The sequence below is a fragment of the Bos indicus genome, chromosome 22, assembly GCF_029378745.1.
Source record: "Bos indicus isolate NIAB-ARS_2022 breed Sahiwal x Tharparkar chromosome 22, NIAB-ARS_B.indTharparkar_mat_pri_1.0, whole genome shotgun sequence".
NCBI lineage: Eukaryota > Metazoa > Chordata > Mammalia > Artiodactyla > Bovidae > Bos > Bos indicus.
Genome location: NC_091781.1, coordinates 29,161,139 through 29,185,878, shown reverse-complemented (window position 1 = coordinate 29,185,878; position 24,740 = coordinate 29,161,139). Strand labels below are relative to the sequence as shown.

At 42.0% G+C, this 24,740-nt stretch overlaps 1 protein-coding gene across 1 annotated transcript in view; it reads right to left on the bottom strand.

Moving 5' to 3' along the window:
* Positions 1-2,017: 2,017 nt before the first annotated feature.
* Positions 2,018-24,740, bottom strand: part of RYBP (RING1 and YY1 binding protein) — a 73,380-nt gene continuing 50,657 nt past the window's right edge. Inside the window, exons 3-5 of the mRNA XM_070776326.1 lie at positions 6,682-6,858; positions 6,489-6,587; positions 2,018-6,030 (exon numbers count right to left, since the gene is read on the bottom strand). Of these exons, the coding sequence (XP_070632427.1) occupies positions 5,778-6,030; positions 6,489-6,587; positions 6,682-6,858 (529 nt within the window). The 3' untranslated portion in view covers positions 2,018-5,777. The remainder of the gene's footprint in view (positions 6,031-6,488; positions 6,588-6,681; positions 6,859-24,740) is intronic.

Genomic DNA, 24,740 nt, shown 5'->3' with positions numbered 1-24,740 from the left:
CTTGTATGGTTCCCCGATTGCCTCAGGTAGGTCTGATCCAGGGCAGGAAGGGCAAAGGCATTTACCTCCCACGGACGTGGGATGCCTGGAGAGCCGTGTTGAGATTTCTGAGTCTGAATTCAGCAGAAGAATACTGTGATCGATTTGTGATGCCTGGCACGAGCGAGGCAGGGAGACCAGGTGCGTGTGCTGCTGCTGCTGCTAAGTCACTTCAGTCGTGTCCGACTCTGTGTGACCCCACAGACGGCAGCCCACCAGGCTCTCCCGTCCCTGGGATTCTCCAGGCAAGAACGCTGGAGTGGGTTGCCATTTCCTTCTCCATAATCTAGATTAAAAACACCTGCAGGAATGGCCACTCAGTCTGTGCCCTTTCTCCACATACCAGCCAGTCCTACTTGGAATTTTTCAGAACCACACCAGGTGCAGAACTAGGCACTGGATGCCCCACAGCAGGCTTCCACCCTAGCCTTGCAGGTAACGCCCGGAGAGAAGGCAGGGTGACCAGGCAGAACACAACAGCTTTCACTCCAGACTTCAGTCCCTTTCTCTCTCCAGACAAGGCCAATGATCTTTCCTAGAAAAATCAGAGCCTTTCCTCACAGTATTCAGTGGTTCATATCTACTCTGTGTAAACAGAGCTCAGGCTGCCAGATGAAGACTGACGTTTCCTGACAAGCACCAATAAGGGTGGCCAGATTAGAACCTGGCTTCTCTTGATGATTAGCAAGCAAGACTTTGATCAAGAATTTTTACACCTAACACACCAGTGGCTCCGAAGCTTTCCTTGCTATGATGTTAAAGTTTCAGAGGAGCTCTACAGAACTGCTGGGAGGTCACGGATGAAAGAGATGCAGGGCCTCACTGACAGCTCTTTCCTTCTCCTCACTGCTCTGGGGAAGGGGCTGGCCAGTTTCCATGTTACCGGACAATGAATGCTGAACTTTTCAGCTGAAGACATCATCCTACCCTCAACCAAGATTAACTCAGCAAGAGCTTCCTGTCATGGTGATGTTAATACATCGGCCATGGTATTCCTCAGTAGGGGTGTCTAGACATGCGTTATCAAGACTGGCGTTTAACTAAAGACACGGGAAAGAAGACTTCACCTTCCTTCTCATCTTCACAACTTGAAGGAATTCACTAAAAGACATCCCTGCACTTCCATGGTAGGGACCAGCCTTCAGCTGTATGCCTTCATCTATTATGGGAGGCAGCCTCTAGCTTCCCCAAAGGGTAGTGCCAGTGTGGGGACCCTCAAAAAGATTCCTCAGGTACCAAGGAAAGCTGAGAGTCAGGGTACAGCCAGCCCATTGCCTGAGGACGCTGGGAAACATGAGAGTCACTAACCCTATTCTTCAATCCGTCCAGATTCTTTCCAAGACTCTTGAAGAGCCAGACTCGGGTTATGTATGACTCAGTACTGGAAGACAAAAAAGGATGAAGTTTGCTTTCTTTTACCAGGACAAATCAATTTTCATATTACGATCCTGCACCATTTACACTCTTCCCATTTGCTAGTTCAAGTGCAGACTAAGAGTAATTGGGTGAATCTTAGAAGTGTCCTAAGTGGTTTCCACATTCTTTGGAAGTGACTACCTCCCTAGCACTGGGCAAGATGCCGGCTTTGTGCAGCTATTAGGTATGACACGATTTCCTTTACCATGAGAGTCACAGTTAACCTACCTGCAGTTGGCCAGAAATGGGTTCTTTCCAGGGTTCTTCAGTCAGGCACTGAATAAACCAGTTACGCATCATCTTCACTTCCTTCATTAAATCACCACTGCCTACCTCAAAGGACTCCTTTAGAGACACTCGTTTGCTTTCTTCCAAAATTCAGGCGTCCTTGTGTCCCATTATATTTTCTGCTGCAGCTCTGAGCCATGTCCTGAAATGCCCAAATCAACTTCAGCATCTGATAAACTCAAGCTCTCCTGAAATACTACCTAAGTGAAAAATCTGAGTACAAAAAGTAACCTACTTGCTAATGTCTACACAGACAAAAATAAAGATTTCAATGTAAATTTTACTATTTTATTTGTGAAAAAACTACAAGCAGAATTCATAAATAGACATTTCTATTTAAAGCAGGAAAACGATAAAGTGGCTTCTAATAACATAGTCGTGCACATGCCAGTAACAGGAATATATTAACATCTTTTATTTGCTAGACAAAGAGCAGTGTCCAATATAAATTTCCCCCAAACATTTAAGACCTGTGAATTTCTGACCAGTTCACAAAACCACCGACACTTTAGCATGAAGAAAAAAACAAACCTAACAGACTGTCAGCTCTAAAGACATTACAGAGCAGAAACTTCCAAAAGCGTTATACAAGCTGTCTTTCTGGGCAAATGAAAAATATAGCTCGTATAATACATTAACAAAAATTCACAAGATAAGATTATGTTTTGACATACTTCACAAGCATTCTCTATTTGTCTCCAACAAACAAAGCTAAGGAAATAATGTAACCATCTTTACACAGTAAATTAAGGTTACAAGTCATACACAAGAACAGAACTGCTTGCGCATTAAAAACTGTTCAGCTCCATTGTCATACTCTAAATGTTGGCTCTTAAACCATTTTCGGTTACATACAAGCAAAGGTTATTATATATCAGCAATTAATAAATTTTCAATAATTTAAGATACGGTAGCTTAAAAAAGTAGACTGAGAATGGTCTTGATAAGGCAGGTGAAACATCTTAGTGGAACTAAACTCACAGAAGCTTCTGCCAATGTTTTCAATGTCCAGATTAAAATTGAAGGATTTTGATTGAAAATATTTTGAGGGTATCAGGATGTCTTTACCTTTTTTTGCCTTTTTTTGAACTGCATGACTCAAGCAGAGCAGGTTGGGTAAGCCCTGTGTGCGCGTGCACACGCTCGAGTGTGAAAGATTGTGTGGTATTAAAACAAATGGAAACTTGCAAGCATTAACACTGTGCTTTTGTTTTGCTTTTATAACCTGCTTACTGTGCCGCCGAATACCAAGTATTTCTGGTCCTCTTTCAATATATATCTTTTATCATCTACACTAGTGTTTTTACACGCTGCCTACTAATTGTAGGGTAAACTGCAAAAGCGGGAAGTTACAGGAATTCCATTTCCAGAATACATGCCTGAGGGATGTCATCCATTTCGGAAATTAAAAGTCTAAAGTACCTATCATCTCACTATCGTAACACAACACACAAGAGCAGCTAAAGGACGGGCCCAAAAACACCTGATTGCTGAGAGTGCTCCCACCGCGAGCTGCTGCAGTTTCTACCAAACTGGCAGTATCATCTCACCTGTTCTAAAGCAGCCCTCCCTTCCTTCACCCCTCCCTATTCTTTATCCTTAAATTTATCACGGAGGCAGAACTGAAAAACCGAGACATTGGCAATGAATTAGCAGCCTCTGAGTAGCTGGTGAATCAGCTTTTTCCACTAGTCTAGGGGTCCAATCACTTTACATGAAACTAATTTTGCAAAAGTACAGTGTTTCTGAACAAAGTGCATACCAACATTACTGGTTCCAAAAGCAGTGCAACCCACATGAGTTTGGTGGCATTTAAATTTTTTTAAAAAGTTAATTAAAAAACTTAGCAATTCCTTACATCTCTGGAAAATAAATATGGCTGACTAATTTACCCTCCCTGAGACCCTTAATAAAAGGAATATTAAAACTTTAGAAGGAATGTCTTTGCAATACCCCACTAATATTAAAATGTGGATTTAAAATTCATAGTCAAATCACTATGTATTCTATATTCTGATGCTTACAGAAAGCATCTGATTTCCTTTGGTTCATTAATAAATACTTTAAAAATGTATTTAAAAAGGTTAAGTATAGCTTGCATCCCAGATACAAGCAGTATTTTTAAAAAGAGGGGGAACATTGTCCGTGCATTTGCGAATAGGCCACAGCAACGAATGGCACTGCTTTATCATCTACACCTTTGAGAACAGAATTTAAATGATGGTACATCAGTGACTACAGAATAGTTTTAATGTAAACGTGAAAGGAGCCTTTCCTGTTGGCTACTCAAATCAAGCTGTTAATTTTTCTTTTAACTCGTTGCCTCCATACACAGAAGTTACTTCTATTCTTAAGCAAACCAGGTTTTTCACACCAAAATGCGGAGTTTCATCACTACTCTGCTGCCCTCCCAGGTCGAATAAAGGAAGGTGACATCAAGTTCCCATGCTTGAAATGACTCTCAAGTCTACCAACTCTGCGAATATGAATGTAAGAGTCAGACAGAAGAGAGATCCTAAATCCAAACAAAGCAAAACAGAACATTTTTTTTTAAATGAGGAGGGGTGGGTTCATATTAGTGGTCTTTTACACGATTTTTATTTTTGCAAGGCATCTAAAAAAAAAAAAAGAGTGAAAAGAATCTTTTTAAAAAAGAGTTTACTCAAGCTGTCTTTGTGTTGAGGAAGTAAAAGCTCACAGGCTCACAGGAAGAAGGAGCTTTCCCTGCAACTCTAGCTGCCAACCCTCCAACCGTTTCTTCAGCACTTGCATTCCTTCCCACAGCAGGGAACTGAGACACATCATGGGACTGAAAGCTTCATGTCGGGACTGGATGTGTTGGTTGATAACCTCTGTTCAGTCAAACAACAACACTAGACTTTAAGAAAGGAAAAGAATTCTCACTGAATGGTAAGGGAAACAAGGGGCTGTGAGGCAAATAAAGTTCGATTAAACGAAACACCGTGTGCAAAGTGGAAACAGGGATTTGCTTCTTGTATGGACCACAAGTACAAGTTAGACAGTTTGAATCCTAAAACTGAGACAATTTATCGATTCACCTCAGACATGAGTAGAGGTCTGGAATATGGATGGAATTCGAGTGACAGAATACCGTATTTTCATGAGTGCTTATGCAAGAAGAGCAAAGTGAACATGTAACCGTAATTTACACGAATACTTGGCATTCTGGAGCTAGTTTAGTTACTTTCGAATGATCAAAGCCCTCCCAACTAAACCACTTGTGATTTGTCAGTCATTCCACCACAAATGCAGGCTATCTGGAGCAGTCTTTAAATTTGAGATCACATTGTTTAAAAAATATATATTTTCGTATCATCCAGTACTCTTTAGACAGATGAGAGAGTCAAGTTCCCACGTGGGTTGGAACATACTTCATGTGAGACTGATTTTAATTTACTTTCAGCACTTTCATAGAAGGGACTGTCCCAGATCTGTAACTGTTCAATGTTGTATTCACTTCACAGTGTATCAAGCACCAGCGTTGCCATGGATTGGTTTCAAATAACCTTTTATATATAATTTTATATTTATATATATATAGTTATATCAAAACTGATAGTACATAGTATAACTGGAAGAAAGAACTAAACGTAAAAGGATATGCTGAAAGGATGGAGTCTGTGAACACAATAAATAAAAGCGCCCTCCCCCTCCCGCCCTGCCCTCCCCCAACAAAACAAAAACAAAAAACCAGTTGTAATGTACGTGGAAAATTGTGCACAGCAGATTTTTTTTTTTTTTTATAAAAAGTAGATTCAGGAGCACATCCAATTATAAATGATTGTTAGGAAAATCATATAAAACAATGGAATACATAAAAGTGTCAAGAGTAATCGTCAGGGTGCGAAATTCCTTGGTGGCCAGATGCCCATGGCAAGCAGAAATTATCCTGGCAGCATCACTAAGAGGTCGATGTCCACAGAAGATTTCCCAGGGGGTGCAAGCAGCATGGGCAGGTGGAGGACGTGAATTTCATACCCTGATTCATAGTTTTCACAATTCCATGTGCAACTTCAGAAAGACTCATCATTTACTGCTGACATGTCGCCCTTTGGCGTGGAGGAGCGGGAGGAACCCTTGTCTGTGCTCTCCGACCCCGAGCTGCTCTGGTTCTGCTGTTCTGACCCTGCACTGGAGGTCACTGTGGATGAGGATGTCGAGGAGGAGCGAGTCTTTTCCTTAAAGTCTGTGATAATGACGGTGACGTTGCCCACAGTCACTGCCAACTGCTGTGCGGTGCTCCTGTCCACGTTTTTCAGCCGGGGCCTGAAAGCAACACGCACAGAAGAGCCTGTTAAATCAGGTATGGGTGCAAAGGACCTCGGTTCCAATGTCACACACTCACACTTCATGGCACTGTGGCAATGAATCTCTCTCTGACACACACACACTTCATGACACTGTGGCAATGAATCTAAACCGCCAGCACACACCAATGCTTACTACCAGATCTGCTGAAAAGCTTAGCAAGAATGGAAACCATGATCAGTGAGCAAAGCTTTGGACCACTGTGAAATTAAAATCAATTTATCTTTCTCCTGTTTTGGTCTCAGTGATTAAAAAAATAGCTCATATATATGTGCATGTATTTTGAAAGTTAACAGTCCCACCCCAACTCTTCATCCCACCCTTAGCCTACAAACCCACAGACACAAAACCACCCCCGACTCGAGTATGAGCAGCTGAATCTGGGCAGTGATGTATTTCAGTCTAGTTTCAAATACCTTGAGGTGTGATTCGTTTCACTGGTCTTTGTTGTAGCATTTGCAGACTGTATACTGTTCACTTCGCTAGGAGGATCTTTCAGAATATCAGACTTTGGTCTAAATGGGGAGATAGAAAAAGAGGCATTTAAAAGATATCTTTGATTTGCCTGCAAAATAACACAGTACTGTACTGAGTTACTCAAGAACTTACTTTGTTTTCTTGTTGGTATTTTTCTTGGTGACACTAGGACTAATTTCTTTATCTTTCTCAGGTTTCTCTTTGTCTTGTTTTTCAACTTTCTCCTTCTTCTCCTTTTTAGGGGGTGGTGGAGTGGCATACTGCTGGGCCACTTGCTGTGCCACCAGCTGGGAATTGATCCGAGGTTTTCTACAACATTCAAGAAAAGATGCCTCATTATTTGCTTTATAAATATTTCTCTGATTTTAAAATTTTGGTCTCATAATGTTTAGGCATTTTATTACCGGCATCTGGCAACTCAAAACTCAATTATATGGTGTTATTTCTACATTATCATTTCTAGGTAGCATGGTTAAGTCCATAGACCTTTTCTTCTTTCAAATCCACTCTCTGTATACCTTTAACAACATAGACACATGTGCTCAAATACACACATCCCTGTGCAGTCAAGACTTTCAGCCAATAAAACACGACTGCTTCTAAGAGTGCTGAGAGCACTACTTCTTTTGAGTTGTCAAGATTATACTGACTGACAGCTTTCAAATACTGCTGCTGCAGAGGGTTAATCTCATTTTATTAAATGGACACTGGTAATCCCTCGAAAAGAGAATGAAATTAGAAGTGTGACATTCACTCCTCAATCTAATTATTCCGACTTGGTCTGGTCCCCTGCAGTTCTGTGATTGGCACCACCAACAACACAGAGCAATAGAAGGTAACTGTGGTTCATGCGAGCTCCCAAGGGGGTGAACACTGAAAATCACTATAAAAAAAAATCTTAGAAAAGTGATACATTCATTGTGCCATCAACCATTATGTGTGCGCCAGTCTCCAACTGACACTGGTTTTTAGCACTATTGTTTACAAAGTCTAAATGGTGCCAAATGTTTCTCACAATGCATGACCATTCAGACCCAAACAGCAAAGGGAGAAAGGAAAGCTTAGCACACAATATTAATTTTCAAAGACATTAGCATCTAGATTGACATTTACAATATAATAAACTCTCCCAAGTATAAGGTGTGAAGGTGAAAGTCAGTCAGTCATGTCCGACTCTTTGTGACCCCATGGACTACACAGTCCATGGAATTCTCCAGGCCAGAATACCGGAGTGGGTAGCCTTTCCCTTCTCCAGGGCATCCTCCCAACCCAGGATAGAACCAGGTCTCCCACTTTGCAGGCGGATTCTTTATACCAGCTGAGCCACAACGGAAGCCTGAGGAAGGATGTGTGTATCTACATTAGGGTCACTAATGAGGTGAAGCAACTGCCGGCCACCATGTAACAACCCCCCTCAGACCCTATATCCTGCTCTGCTCCCCACCATGGAGGCACTGGCCAAAGAAAAGTAACTGGACAGATGAGCCCTGGCTCATCCATGAAAGAGCCAGTGGTAGAGGAACGGAAATGGAAGGAAAAAAATCAAAAACAAACCTAGGAAAAACAAGTTTCTTTTAAAAATAATCATGCCATTTTATTAAAAAAAAAAAAAAAAGCTGCTAGGAACAGGACACACTATCTGAAATACCTCTTGGGAGAGGGTGTGATGTGGCTGAGAAGAAATAGAGGATGGAGAGGGGACTGCTGCCTACCCCACAACTTCATCAAGGCCACCTGCTCGGGGGAGTCCCTGGCTTTTGTCTGAGCGTCTCGGAGCTGGTTCCATAGTTGCGGCTTTGCAGGAAACTGATGAACAAAGGATCAACCCCAGGGCAAGTCTCCTATGGTCTCCAGCAAACACAGGCCTTGGCGATGGACGGCACACAATGAAACCCAGTCACAGGCACAGTCACCTCAGGCTGGCTCACAACCAGCAACAGCCTCACCTGCCACTGAGCAGGGGCTCAAACACAGATGTGCAGTGCGGGGGGCAAAGGGAGGCGGCGCTTCAGTTAAGGCCCTGCCCTTTCCTGCGAAAGGGAACTTTCTTTTTCATAGGTTTGCTTCCTTGGTGGCTCAGACAGTAAAGAATCTGTCTGCAATGCAGGAGACCCGGGTTCGAGCCCTGGTTAGGAAGATCCTCTGGAGAAGGGGATGGCAATCCACTTCACTATTCTTGCCTGGGAAATCCCATGGACAGAGGAGCCTGGCAGGCTACTACAATCCACAGGGTCGCAAAAAGTCAGACACTTAACAAAGGCAGCAGCAGCCTATCCTACTCCTTCAAAGAGGAAGTGTATCTGTTAATACGTAAGAGAGAAGATAATCACCACTACAAGTCATTTCACAAGTATTCACCAGGGACACAAACAGATCAGATCAGCTGTCTACAGGGATTACCAGGCAGCTTAAATCAGAGTAAAAAAACAAAACACAACTGTCTTACACTAACCAATACTCAAGATGAAATAACTTAATCAGAGTTTAACTAAGTATATAACAAAAAGCTACCTTGATGGAGAATTTCAATTAAGCTCGTATGTATACTTCACGACACAGAATGACGAGAGAGGACAGTGGGACAGCAGTCCAAGACCACCTTCAACAGACACTCAATGGCACCCCAAACCCTTGCCCCAAAGAACCCCTAGGCTCGCCCAGCAGGCCTGCCCAATCTGAGTTACGGGGGCCCTGTCTCACTCCAGGCACATCCTATAAAGTTCTACAAGGCTACTTACCACACCATTATGTAACTACCAATCAAATGTACACTCCTGAATGGCACGACTGCATCTTAATCATCTTTGTCACTATGGCATTCAGCACAGTACCAGGTACCCAGTAAAATTACCTCCTGGTTGAATGAAGAATAAACAAACACTGCAGAGAAAGACAAAGTAAGGTAAGGACTGAGAAAAAAGCCCAAGCTCTGGTGATCAGGAGGTCACTGCTGACTTTTAGGAGAGCAAGCCGCATGAGACTGGGGTTACAAAAATGAAGGGGTGACAGGATGTCAGAGGAATAACCTAGAGGTGGCCAGTAAGAGTTTTTTTGGAGAAATGTCGTGGTGAGGTAAAGATGGTCCTGCCACTACAGAGAGGGGTCAGCATGGTCGGAGCAGATTTCCATAGGAAAGGGAGGCTGAAGTCATGTATACTGTAGAGGGAGAAAGGCGGAAGGCAGGCAAGACAGCAATGTCAGCCATGGGCCAAAGGAGAGAAAGCACATAAGCAAGCAAAGCACTGGCAGAGGCACAGTCTTCTGAGACAGGGGAGGGATGCTAGGTACTGGGGAGTTATGGACAGAATATGGAAATGAGAAATCAGAGGAGAGATCCTGAAACCATAGACATCAGAAGTGGTGCCTAGGTTGGTAAGCAGCTGGAACTGCCAGAACAGAGAGCTAGGAATAGGCAGAGATGAAAGGAAGTCACCCTTGTTTCACAAACAGCCCTTTACACAAGTGCCTGGTGCGACTGAGAGCAGCTCGCCAGCATCGGGACGTGCTGCTCCATGATGGAGCCCTGGGGGCCGCTCAGGCGGCTCACCCAGGCCAAAGGCACAGTGTGCACAGGCAGCAGGTCCGGGCCGCCTCGCGCTCCTCCCACGGACGACCACGCTCTAACACCGCGGCAAGCAACCCCTCAGAGTGCTTCAGTGCAGCTGCCACAAGCCGGTACCTAAAGGGCACAACCTACACGCGCACGCACACAAAACCATAGGATGTCCTCACGTGCTCCTAAGGAAATGAACGTCTGACCAGAATGGTGAAATAAATGTTCCTCCCCTCTAATGTGTAACCAAACCGAAACTTCACAAATGAAAAGGACCCAAGGCTAACTTGGAGAAGGCAATGGCACCCTACTCTAGTACTCTTGCCTGGAAAATCCCATGGATGGAGGAGCCTGGTAGGCTGCAGTCCATGGGGTCGCACAGAGTCGGACATGACTGAAGCGACTTAGCAGCAGCAGCAAGGCTAACTGAGATCAGATTACCAAGAAATATAGTGTGTCTGCTAAAGGCGCCTGTGTTGTTTCAGAAGTACATTCTCAATGTCCTCAAGCAACAACCCAGTAACTCTTCCATCACCACTTGCCCCTTGCCCACAAAAAACCCTCACCAACAAGTTGACAATCATTTTAATTATTAGAGCAGTTTTTTCAAACTAGTTCCCCCAACAAATTCCACAGTCTTTCTCGGATCAGGGAACATGGTGAGGTAGGAAAATGCATCTAATTCATTTTGAAATGGTGCAGTGTCACTGAACAAAATGCGTAACTTTTGGAGAAGATGAAGAAACAAGAAAGGGTCATCAGTGGGAGGCCCTCCAAAGGTGCCACCCTGCCAGATCTGCCTTGGCAGTTCCTGCCATCCGTCCCCGCATTTCTAGGCCAGCACGCTCCAATGGCATGAGGGTTGGGAATGTGCCAGCTCCACTAAGAGCCACATGCACCCCATTCCCACCCTGCCGGGCTCTCCCAGTTCAACGCTATAAACTGCCTGTGAAGCGGCAGGAGCAGAGCCACCTCCCAGCCATCCCAGGACAGGCACACCGTGAGACCAGAGTCAGCACAGTGTCCTCTAGATCAGGAAGATCAAGACCCCTGTCTAAGGCTTATAGTAAATGGCTGACCTGGGGGTTTCAACACAGACCCAAATGAACCATCATTCAAAAACTCCTCTTACGAAAGTAACTTCACAATGTCCCTCCCTCCACCACCCATGTGTTGTGTGTGCACATGCGCGTGTGTGGGGTGGGGAGGGGGCACAGGGTGCTAGGAATGAAAGACCCAGGTCAATCCAGGCTACGATTTCGACAGACACCCGCACAAGAATTCCAGCACACTTGCTAACCCCACTGTCCTCACTGGAGCAAGCGGAGACTACTTGGTTATCCTTAAGGGAAAAGGGCAGGGGGAGAGAAGCTGGTGAGAATGTTTTCCGATGTCTACGGAACATTTCCCATAAAGAATGAACCCTTATCACAGTATTTAATACTGTTGATCAGTGAGAAATAGTTACTTCTCACAGATTTACACTGCCCAATGCGGTCTTTTAAATGTTACACAACACACCATAAATAGCTTGTTTAATGCGCATGTTGTAGGGAAGTCAGTTCTTCAATATGGAGCTGAGAGTCTGGATTCTCCAAAATTACCTAAGTTTCCCAAGAAACAAATCTTAAACAAGCAATCAACAGCCTTCACAATATAGGGGAAACCTCAGGTCAATGAACGTGGTTTATTGCTTTTAGTGTCTAAGCCTCAAAGCCCATCAACTAAAAATAATAAAACAAACAATAAAAATGCTACACAGCCCGACCAGAAATGCTAAAATATAACAGGGGGCCTGGTTTCCTTTGTAAAAGTACATTTAGCAACGAAAGCTTTTTCCTATCTTAGTCTTCAACACTATATTCTGTCAATAACAAAATTTTTAGTTTTCTCAAAAATTTTGTTTATTGTTGTTTTTACAATAGTTTACAAAAGAAAATCTGCTGTGAAATTTCAAATAGACATCATCAAGAAATCTTGTCTATTTGAGCCCACACGAACACAAATGAGAGCAAAAACCAAAAAAACCAAGCCATCTTCCTGGACTGCTTAAATGGGTGCACTCATGGCACTTTGGGGAACATGGGCAAACCTTACATTTCCCCCACACAGCCCTTTCCCTTTCCACTGTGTGCTCGGGGATCTGAGGTCACTTCTGTGCTTTTCTGTATCTCAGCTCCCACAACCAGAGAAAAGAGACAACTACTTCTTTAGCTCAGGCAACAAAGAGCAGTAACACATGGTTTCTTTTGTTTCATGATGGCCAGCTCTTCCTAAACCATCACTTGTGTTCTGGCTCACCTACGGGACTCACCTATGGGATTTTCAACTAAAATACCTCAAAAGCTCTGGAATCAGACAATCAACTTATTCACTAAAAAAAAAAAAAAACTACTCTGCAACTTACAAAATGTCTTCTCCAAGTTAACTTACATTGCTCTTAAGTTTTCTGAACATCGCCTTTACGCCCCCAGCCAACCCTTCCTTGCCTTGGCAATCTGTTCGTTGAAGAATTAGCAATTTTAAGATCTAACTACTCTGAAAATGCCTGTCCATTTAGCTAACACTATCAGGAGAGCCGACAATTCTTTATGACAAATCACATCATGACTGTAATTAAAAGGAGACTTCTCCACATGACCCATTTTCCTGTCCCTACACTCAAAAGAGTCTACACGTGTGCACTGGGCTAACTAGGGTGCATTCCTCCCGCTCAACAATGACTGAATTTTTCTATTACTGATGCCCACAATACATACATGAGCGCGCGCGCACACACACACACACACCAGCTGGGAACAAAGCAAAGTACTCTGCATATCTATTTCCGACTACAACATTTTGAAAATGAAATGGGAACAGTAAATGTAACCTCAAGGAACTGGGTGGGCCAAATGCGTTAAAATGCTTTATAAACTTTTTTCCTTTGCGGAGTACCTTGATAAAGCCATAATGAGGTTCAATAAGTCTGGACTTGTGTGCATACAATATGTATTCCAAATTAAAGCAACCAAACAGCAAATGTATTTGTGGGATACAATCCATTTTCACATGGGCTAATGCCTGTATTTACCTTTTAAGGCGATTTAAGATTCATAGTTTGTCTGTCCCAACACTGTCAACCACACACTACACGGCTCCTGGCTTTCACAGCAAAACAGAAAAGAGGTCCTACAAGAACAACTTGTTTTCTGTCCATTTTACCCACCCACTCCTGACCCATTATATTTTAAAGACCAAAGATAAAGCAGAGGAGAAATGCTGTGAGCAGAACACAGAAGTCAGGATTCTGGCTCCAACATCAATGACCACAAAATCTTAAAAGGGGATACAAGACTCCTTTTAAAATCTAACATGCACAGATAAAACAGATTTGAGGTAATCAGACTACTTTAGGCCTCCTTCCCCTTTACCTATCATTCTTAAAAAAAAAAAAAAAAAAAAAAAAAAACCACCAAAATCCAACAACTAACTACTGCTTATCTGCGACAACACTAACAGGTATGTTACACAATCACTAGTATCCAGAGTTAAAAAAAAGAGAAAGAGGACTTACAACCAGATCAAGGACCATTAGTCTGGTAGTCTTTCAGGTATACCAAACTAGGCTGAGAGTTTTTAAATAAAGGGTTTTAATCCCATAAAAATTTCTGTACATTTTTGTATTTGAGGCACTGCTACAGTACAGTTATTACTAAGAATCACCCATGTGAGCCAATCTAGCCCAATGAAGACAGACAGATGAGAAAATATGGCAGATGATCTAGTTCAGTAAATTTCAAAGGAGTTTCTATGTAAGCACGTTCTTTGCCACTATTTTAAAGGATTGATTATCTTGACAGACCAACAGACAAATGAAAACACATCTGTTCAGTTATAGAAAGATGAAACCACACAGTACTCCAACCAAACTCTCCCCTGATGGAAGAAACATCAGACGTTGTTATGCAGTTGTTAGTCCCAGTGACTAGGGTGCCAGTTCAGCTTGCTGGTTTAGGCCCAGGCCATTATGGAGAAGGGAATGGCAATCCACTCCAGCACTCTTGCCTGGAAAATCCCATGGACGGAGGAGCCTGATAGGCTACAGTCCATGGGGTCGCAAGAGTTGGACACGACTGAGCGACTTCACTTCACTTCACCACTACTCAGACCTAGCTGGCTTTGTTTTGGAAAGAGGAATACTCTTGGCCTTCCCTAGAGTTGCTCTCGGCACAGAGGCAGGCTACTCCACAAAGTAGTGCGGAATGTTTGTGACCTTGGGACCTTCACTGCTAGGAGCATACACTGCATGGTGTTATTAAATTCTCTCTGCTCCCCAAATAGTATCTCTTCTTGCTGTTCTTTTCTCTCCTGAAGAGTTCCCCCCCCCCTCAAGTAAATACTCATCTTCATGAAGTTTTTCAAATCCTCTGGCTTATCTTCTAGAATGAGCCATTGGAGGTTTGAGTTCTTAGGGGTTTGAGTTCTTCTCCTTGACTCAGGAGAACCATTCTGCTCTGCATAAGGAAACAAAAATTTCCCCTTCAAACTGGACTCCAACTATCAGGTTAAAAAACAAACAAACAAAAAAAACAAGCCATTCCCTTTATCTCAGCAACTTCTCCATCCTCGCTTTAACAGATGATAGGCAGAGTGCAGACTTTGAGTTAGGACAGGCTCTGGACTTTATCCAGACTCTGCTATTGAGCCTGGGTAAATTCTCTAAGTGGGAATGGGGCCATACCTAACTTAACAGGGCTTAAGATTAAAGGAGGTCAAGTTCACTTAGCTCTTGTCATAGTTCATGTACACAGAACATGTAGACATTCTACAAAATACCGATTGTTGTTCAGTTGCTGGGTTGTGTCCGACTCTTTGTGACCCCATGGACTGAAGCATGCCAGGCTTCCCTGTCCTTCATCATCTCCTCACTTCCCGGAGTTTGCTCAAACTCATGTCCATTTGGTGATGCCATCCAACCATTTCATTCTCTGTTGTTGCCTTCTCTTCCTGCCTTCAATCTTTCCCATCATCTGGGTATTTCCCAATGAGCCGGCTCTTTGCATCAAGTGGCCAAAGTATTGGAGTTTCAGCTTTAGCATCTGTCCTCCCAATGAATATTCAGGGTTGATTTTCTTCAGGATTGACTGGCTTGATCTCCTTGCTGTCCAAGGAACTCTCAAGAGTCTTCTCCAACACCACGGTTCAAAGGCATCAATTCTTTGGCGTTCAGCCTTCTTTACTGTCCAGCTCTCACATCTGTGCATGACTACTGGAGAAAAACCATAGCTTTGACTATACCAACCTTTGTCGGCAAAGTGATATCTCTGCTTTTTAATATGCTGTCTAGGTTGGTCACAGCTTTTCTTCCAAAGAGCAAGCGACTTTTAATTTCATGGCTGCAGTCACCATCTGCAGTGATTTTGGAGCCCAGTCTGTCACTGTTTTCACTTTTCCCCCATCTATTTGCCATGAGGTGATGCGACTGGGTACCATGATCTTCATTTTTTGAATGCTGGGATTTAAGCTAGCTTTTTCACTCTCCTCTTTCACCTTCATCAAGAGGCTCCTTAATTCCTCTTTGCTTTCTGCCATAAGGGTGGTGTCATCTGCATATCTAAAGTTATTGATATTTCTCCTGGCAATCTTGATTCCAGCTTGTGCTTCATCCAGCCTGGCATTTTGCATGATGTTCTCTGCATGTAAGTTAAATAATACACAGCCTTGCTGTGCTCCTTTCCGGATTTGGAACCAGTCCATTGCTCTATGTCTGGTTCTCACTGTCGCTTCTTCACTTGCATACAGGTTTCACAGGAGGCAAATAAGGTGATCTGGTATTCCCATCTCTTTAAGAATTTCCCCCAGTTCGTTGTGATCTACACAGTCAAAGGCTTTAGCGTAGTCAGTGAAGCAGATGTTTTTCTGAAATTCTCTAGTATCCAAAATACTGATAAACCACCTTAAAAGTAACAGATACATTTCAAAGCACTATCTCCCCAGCTGGAGTTGCATCTACCAAAGTTGCTCAGCTTTGAGGCCAAGGGAAAGATATACAAGTGAAAGAAGCTGGTAAGCCTTGTTCCAAGGAAATGGTTCTAGCAACAGATATCCTTCATGTAGCTGACCCTAAGTTAATCACACTGTCTGGCAGCAAGAGCAGAACTGAGGATCCTCATTGAGTTAGCTGTCAGTTTTTCTGCATTATTTCAGACAGAATTTGGGTTTTGCAGATGTGTGTGCATGTGCTTAATCTCTCAGTCGTGTCAGACTCTTGCAACCCCATAGATATAGCCTGCCAGGCTCCTCTGTCCATGGGATTCTCCAGGCAAGAATACTGGAGTGGGTTGCCATTTCCTTCTCCAGGGGATCTCCCCCACCCAGGAATCAAATCCAGGTCTCATGTATTGCAGGCAGACTCTTTACTGACTACAAGGGAAGCCCCCCAATATACATGGTACTGCACAAATTCACCAGATACGACTTGGCTGGAAACTGGCTCCAAAAGAACTAACGTAAGCATCCTTTATAGCAGAATCTTAAATGTTCTACTACAGATTCAAAATTGTCATTGTGAATATTCAAATGTCTCTTACGCTCTGAAAACACACTTGCGGAACAAAAACTGTTCGCATTACTAACTTTTCTGTAACTCAGGAACATATATTCAGAAAGTAGGAGGAGCTACAAGTGGTTACAATTCTTGAGAACAAAATCCCTATTTTATAAACCAAGCTGGCAGCAATGGAGAGAGATTCTGGTCCAGCTGTTCTTAAGCTGTGGTCCAGAGACTCCTGGGGTATTCAAGACCCCTTGCGGAGGGTCTACAACACCCAAACTATTTTCCATAATCATCATCTCCATTTCGTTTTTCAGCTTAAATGGCAAGTGACATCACCACTTTGAGAGCGAATGTGGCAAATTCTTGTGTTCTAAACATTGCTCAGTTTTACCTGATACAGAAAGTAGCTACAGGTATTACCAACAGAACAAAAGGTACTTGGGTCCATAATAATTTTAAACAGTGCAAGAGATCCTCTGATCAAAAAACCCTAAGATCTGCAAATTTTAAACTTATCAAGCACAAGAAAAACTTCCAAGAAGGAGGCTTAAAAGTATTTTAACCACAGACTATAAATCTGGCTTACTTCCATTTCCTCACCCAGGTGGTGCCTGAAACAACTGAATTTCATCATGGTCCTTCAAATACCTAAAGTAAATGTCCCATAAATACGTCCTTTAGATCTCTCACAAAAAGTAAGTCCACTGACAAAGAATGGAATAGTTGAAACGTATGGAGAAATGTTTCCTAAACTGTTTTCAAAATGGACCTTTTCTGAAGATGGCTAACTGCATCTCTTTTTGACACCTGCCATTCCTTATTTCAACACAAATTTTATTCTACCATAAAAGACTTCAGTGTTAAGACTGAGAAGGCTCTTTTGCTGGCTGAGCATTTGGCCTGAGCAGTGTTTCAAGGTGGCTACAACACCTGAGGCAGTGTAGGAATCACAGAAGTTGTTGGTACTGTGATTACAGGAGTGGTGGACACACACCTCCCCTTGCCTGCCTCACTAAGGAAGGAAGTCCATGTAGGTACCAAAGCCTGACTCTCTGGGCAAGCATCTCCGCTTCCTAAAGCCCAACTGGGTAAAGGAGCAGAGAGAAATTTTAACAGTCCCTGTGTTGTCTCTTATCCTGGTTTCATCTTTGGCATTCTGGCTTATGTTTCCAAATTCATTAAACTGATGTCAACTATATGCAGAGGCAGGGCACTATGCATTCCAGGTACAGAAATGTTTATTTTCCAAAGAGTTGGTAAAATATAATGCATTAGATTTCACTGGCCCAGATGTCTGTTGAGGGTCCAGTGTGTTTTCTGGACTGGTCCCTGTCACACAAGTTGCATCCTAGGACTTAGCAGGTGAGATGCCTTGGTTCTCTCCTCTGCTTTCTGCATTTATTTTGGAATCTAACTCCATGACTTTGGATGAATTACACACTCTCTCCAAACTTCAGTTTCCTCACTGATAAGAGAGATTAGAACAGAGTAAGTAAGCAATCTCTATGGCTCAGATACTTGTATTCAGTAGTTAATAAAAACAACTGTTCTTAAGGTACAGGCAAGTCTGCGTGAAGTACACTGTACAAACTATACTGCTGGTTTAGTGACTCTGATAATGACCTCTCCCCACCACCCCCAAAAGATACCCGAAATTACTTTGTAAATCATGTCAATGATTTTCAGAGGGATCACAGACACTACAAATCTCTTAGCAAACTGTATCTTCAGATGCAAGTAAACTTGATGATGAATCAAGTCTTTCTCCAAGCAACTCTATACTAAAGCAATCAATCTGCTCTGCAATTACCTTACAGCTGTCAGAGATCCCATTTAAAACGCGTTTAACCATTTTGAAATTACAGTTCACGCCACAAAACTGGGCACTTATAAAGCACACAGAAATATTAGTAATTCTTCAGAGAGGGGAGAAAAGGCTACTTAGATAATTTAAATAAATCAAGGTCTAACAAACTTGCCCTCTTCGGGTCTTGGTTTCCTCACCTGTGAAATTAGAGGGTTGGACTAAATTAACGTAATCTTAAGAACTTCTTCAAATCTAATCTTAAAACAAAAACATACATACTAGAAAATAACAGTTCTAACAAACAAGCTAGTTCATGGTCAAATTATAATGGGCTTCCTAAATCATTGGTAATCAAAACTTTCTTAAAGCCTATCATCACTTTGTAAGGGTGTCGGCTGCAGGGTTTCCCAGCCACAGCATTGGTGATATGCTAGAGAGCTCCTAACTCTTTGCTGTGGGAGCTGTCCTGATGCATTGTAGATGTTTAGCAGCATCCCTGGCCACTACCCACCACACACCAGTAGCACTTCCACCCTCAAGTTTTGACAGACACTGCCAAATATTTCCTGAGTGGCAAAATCAGTCCCAGGTCAGAATCACTGGTTTATTCAAGAATATAATATAAAGGAATAGAAATATTTACAAACAAAGGGAGGCAGCCCAGCAGAAAAACAGCCCTTGGCCCACCAAAATTTTATCAAAAGATATAATTTTTTGATATTAAATCTGTCAAAAACATAAATATAATTCATCATTCTAATTGCTTGGGATTATAAGAGGGTAGGATTCAGAAAGAAGAATCCTAAGAGCTTTTCATATATCGATACTGTGGGGCTTTTTAAAAATTAAGTTGTAACTATCACTCTTCTCAAATAATTTATGAAAGTTTTATTAGATAAAGTTCTATACTGCATAGCAGCAGCGAAATATACATACCCGTTTTAAGATAGATCAGTTACAATGATTAAACATGATGTCTTTGGTAATTCTAAACAGCTATCACACGTTTGTTCAGGAACATATCAGTTGCTCAAGATTTTAAGTAACATTATTTTAATATGCAGAGGCTTTTCTAGGGGAAAGACACGAAGTAAAATGTAAAGCAACTTCTGAGTATAATACACCACAAGACCAGTCTGTTTAATCACCAAACAGATGCTTGAGGGAAGACCATCTGATGGTTTCTACACAATTCCAACTCTGACAACTAACAACATCTTATACTCTATACTCTGGGCACTTGAGGTTAATCATGGTCTTTATTTTAGGTTTCAACCATTTCAAATGGCTGAAAAATTAGATGTGAATGAAGGTGAAGATTCTGAAACTACCTGCAGTTATTGGTTAGAGACACAAGCACTGGGTTGGAGAAGTCCTTCAACTCAATATACATGATTTTGTTGTGCTAGGACAGTGAACAGGTTAACGATGGGATTTCACATATAATCTTTGAATTAAATGGGGTCATATTTGCTACTCATGGATGAAACATTTCTCAGAATTCTAGGAAATAATTTGGAGGATAAAAACAGAAACTTAAATGTCAATACAGTCATCCCTCAGTATCTGAGGGGGACTGGTTCCAGGAACTCCAGGGACACCAAAACCAATGGCTGGATTTGTTTATCTGCTGAACGAACCTCACACTTCATCTGCAAACGTCATACCTATTTTAAGACCCAACTCATATGCCACTGCTTTCCCAATTTCTCCTGGCAACAACAGTTTGTGGTCACATTTTCAGGGTTCCCAAAACACAATATACCTCTACCACTTAATGTTCTCCTTTATAGTATCTGTATATCTGTACAATATTATCTGTTGCTCTGTACATGTCTGCAGCGGGTTTACATTTTATGCTCTAAGTTCCAAACTTGCTTCAAAGTAATCATTTGTTCCCAACAGCATTCTCTGTACAATGTGGTGTAGGGAGCAGATGCTGCATCAGCATGTAACATAACATTGTATTCTAATGGTGAACTGTCTCTCTGGGCTTCTGAACTGAGAACTTCGTATAACTCATCTTTCATACTGCCAAGACTAAGCAAAAAGCCTAGGACATGACACATTCTCAATGAATAGAACTATCTATCCCAGAGAGAACAGCTCCCAGTTTGTCAGAGGTGAAGGAAGAAAACACATGATGAAATGCTTCCTATGACAAGGCACTGTGTTGAGTTTTTACATATCTAACTCATAACTCTCACAACTTTTTGATGTTTTTGGTGAAACCAAAGCCCAAAGGTCCAACAGCCAATAGGTTGGAGCAGTTTACTCCAAGTTTATTTCTGTTCTTTCCACTAACCTACACGGCCCACCCAAAGAACCTTAAGAAAGGGAACTCAACTGGAGCCAGTAAAACTGAGGAAAACAAAGGAGAATGGTATAACCACTAAAAAGAGCAGGAGAAAGATTTCATGAAGTAGTCAGTAGTACCGAAAACTGCTACAAAAGACTGAAAACAGGTCTCTGATTCGGCCTGAAGGGCACTTCAGGGATGCCCCCTTCCATACGAAGTGATTTGATTCTCTTCTAATTCTTCACTAGATCACATGTGCCCCCTAACCCTTCACCTTTCCTCTTAACCTCAAATATCCCAACTACTTCAACATATCCCACCCTAGAGTCACCACCATACTACAGATATGAAAAAAGCACACTCTGACATTCTGTATTACATTGCCTGTATTTTTAAATATCGAGGGCTAGGGAATTAGGACAAAATTCTTAGGAAGTCAAGTCTAAGTCCTTCAGGAATGCCCTTGGTTTCCTGTTTCTCTATCAAAGTAAAAAAGACGTGTAAGTAGTAACAACTGACTTCTCAAAGCATGGCACATTTAGTAAGTCTGCTTACTTAACCTTAAGAGAAACTACATTATCACCAGAGTGAGTAATGCAGACCCAAGTGGGATTCTCACAGTACCAGCAAGCTCTTCAATTACACAGATTTATCTAAATCCTCAGCTTATAAAAAGGGATACTTAAACTGGGATGATGATATACTGCATACACGCATGTATCTGCATCATTCTGGTACAGGCACTTTTCAAGTTGATATTCCACTCCAAAGCATCTGCCTTTGGCATCAAAGTAAGCCAATTTGCAGGCCGGTAATAAGTTTCCAACAAGGTAAGGATTCTGTGTGTGCCAAAAATAACTTTGAAATGCCTTCATTTGAAAGGGACTTTTTTCTTCTTCAACTAAATTGCTGCAAGTGCACTTTCATCAAACAAAGATTTGCTGAAAATTTGATTAACTCATTTGCAGAGGTACAATGGAGATTTGCAAGGTCTTTTTTGAAGTCTGAAATGAAATTTCAATGTTTCATTTTAATTTTCAGAGTTTCAAAAATGGTACAGAGTTCCCAAATACCCCTCACTCAGCTTCGCCGAATGTTAACATCTTATATAAACACAGTATAATTATTAAAACAAGAAAACTAGTCACTGGTACAATTCTGTTAACTGAACAGGACACTTTTTTTTGAAAAGTTGCACCAGTTTCCCCACAAATATTCTTATCACCAACAAATTCCCATCCAGGCATCCACAGCAGAGTTTGTTTTTCCTCTTGTTTAGCCTCCTCCTATCTCTGTTAGTTCCTCGGTGTCTTTGATGGCCTGGACACTTCTGTGAGTATTAGTCACTTTTTGTGGAGAAATCGCCCTCAATCTGGGTTTATCTCATGATCACGATGACATTATACACTCTGATATAATATCAGAGCAAAGATGTGCATTCTGTTGACTGCATCACAGCAAGGAGTTCCTGAGTTTCCATGTCTTATCCCCACTGATGTTAACCATGATGAAGTGCATAAGGTGATGTCTGTCAGGTTTCTTCACTTTAAAGTTATTACTGATTAAATAAAAGACTTTAAGAGTTATCTTGAAACTATATATGTAACAATATGCCATTTCTCCACAAACTTTCACCCATTAACTTTAGCATTCCAACATGGATTCTGCAAATATTGCTATTGTTTTGTTTTGGCCCCACGGTGATTTGGTCTTCTACATTTATTAACTGGAATTTTTCTGTACGTGAGAGCTGTCTCTTTGAATTCATTTATTTAATTTTTTTATCAGTATGAATTTATGGCTATTTCTCATATCCTATAGGTTAAAACCCAATTCTATCGTTATTTATTTTGTTGTGCAAATTGTCCCAGCTTTGGTCATGAGGAGCTCTTTCTTCAGGCTGAGTTCTTTTGATAGGTTCCCACCCTTTTTTCAAGCCCAAAAGTATAGAAGTTTTTAGAATCAAATGTTCCTTGGACTATATTTCTAAGTGCTATACTCAAAGAAAATCCTTATAGTCCAGTTAGAGAAGGAATAAAACACGTGTCCGACATTCAAAGTGATATATCATTACATCTTATCCCAATCAGGGATATATTCCACACAGCATAACCACTAACAGAAGTTGGGTGATATCTAAGCAAATCAGAGCTCTGGATATCATAAGGAGTACATTTTCTCAGAATGTAATCATTAATCTAATGCTTCTATTAACAGAAAACTTTTGTGTTCTAAAGACATACTTAATCATCAAACATTTTGTAGCCAGTGGTAAAAATTCCAGGTGGAATGATGATACAATTCCAGTTAGTCAGACAAAAGTTTAGTTGCTCAGTCATGTCCGACTCTTTGCAACCCCATGGACTGTAGCCTACCAGGGTCCTCCGTCCATGGGATTTTCCAGGCAAGAGTACTGGAGTGGGTTACCATTGCCTTCTCCAGAGGACCTTCCCGACCGCGGGATTGAACCCGGGTCTCCCACATTGTAGTCAGACAAAAGTGTCCTCTAAAAACACACAATATGTTTTTCTGGCATTCTGCAGAGGGAAAGGGAAAAGATTTCAGACTCTGGAAGAAACTGGAGGTCTTCTGCACAGGAATAAAGGTACAAGACCCAAGGCTGAGTGCATGTTCCAAAGAATAAACAGCCTGTGGTGGAAGAAAGCAACCAAGACACTGTTCCTTCAGACATTACCCCGCCGTCTCCACGGCTCTAAAAGCACTAACGAAAGTGGGGCTTCCCAAATGCCTTTCTGTTTACTTACAGGTGCCTATTCACCTGCCATCCAAACATTCAAAAAAGGGGAGGGTTGGGGGAGCTAGAAAGAGGAACCAGTGCTGAGGTCTGCTGACTTGGACAATCTCTACCTAGAACAAATCTGAAGAAGGAGGTGTAATTTACATACAACAAAACACACGTTGTTTTAAGAGTATAGTTTGTTTCGACAAATGCATACAGCGGTGAAATCACCACTCCTGATCAAGGTTCTTCAGTGTCCTTTCGCAGACAATCTCCACTCCCAGCTCAAGGAGACCACTAAGCTGTTTCCTGACCCAGGAATCGCACGGGGCTCTCTTGCATTACAGGTGCCTTCTTTACCAGCGGAGCTGCGAGGGAGGCCCTCTGTTCCCCTGCACCGTGGATTCAATGAGTCTTTTCTGGAGTTTCACATAAAATGGAACTACAGGGCATACAGCTGCTGTTTTATATGGCTACTTTCAGTGAGGACAGCATTTTCTGAGAGTCATCCCTGTTGCTGTGTGTTTTGTTTACCGTGGCTCCTACTGATGGACAGCTGGGCTATCTGCAGCTTTCAGCTCTCATGAATCAAGCTGCTATGAACATTCATCTACAAGCCTTTGTGTGGACATGTTTTCATTTCTCTTGGCTAAAAAAAAAATCCATGGCAAGTACAATATATATTTAACTTTTAAGAAACTGCCAAACTCTTCTCAAAAGTGACTGCAGGATTTTCCAACTGCTCCCCATCCTCAAGAGCGCTTGCTACCGTCAGTCTCTTTGAGTCATTCTAGTGCACGTATATTAGCTTCGCAATGTGGCTTTAACTTGCAATTCCCCATGACTAATGACGCTGAGCCAACTTTTTGTCCAGGATGCACATCTACACAAATGCAGGTGATGGCTTACCAGAAACAATAACTTTTGCAGTGTTTGTGAAGATCAAGAAGCTTGTCAATATGGTAACTGCAGAAACTGAGTGATGGGCAGGGAGGCTGATGTCATTACAGAATTCTGTGTTTAAGCTGTGTCCACTGAAAAAAGTTATAAATAAACCAGAAGGCTGGTGGGCTGCCTACCTTAATTGAGGTATTGGACTCCGAAAGAAGAAAATAAAAGACAATGACTTGTCTAATTTAGGTGTAGAGTAATGGAATAAAAAGCATTTCGACTCTGAGCCAAGCAGCTTTTCAAGAAACTACTATCAACTAATTCTTAAAAGTTACCCAGTTGACCCAGACGTGTAAAGAGTGT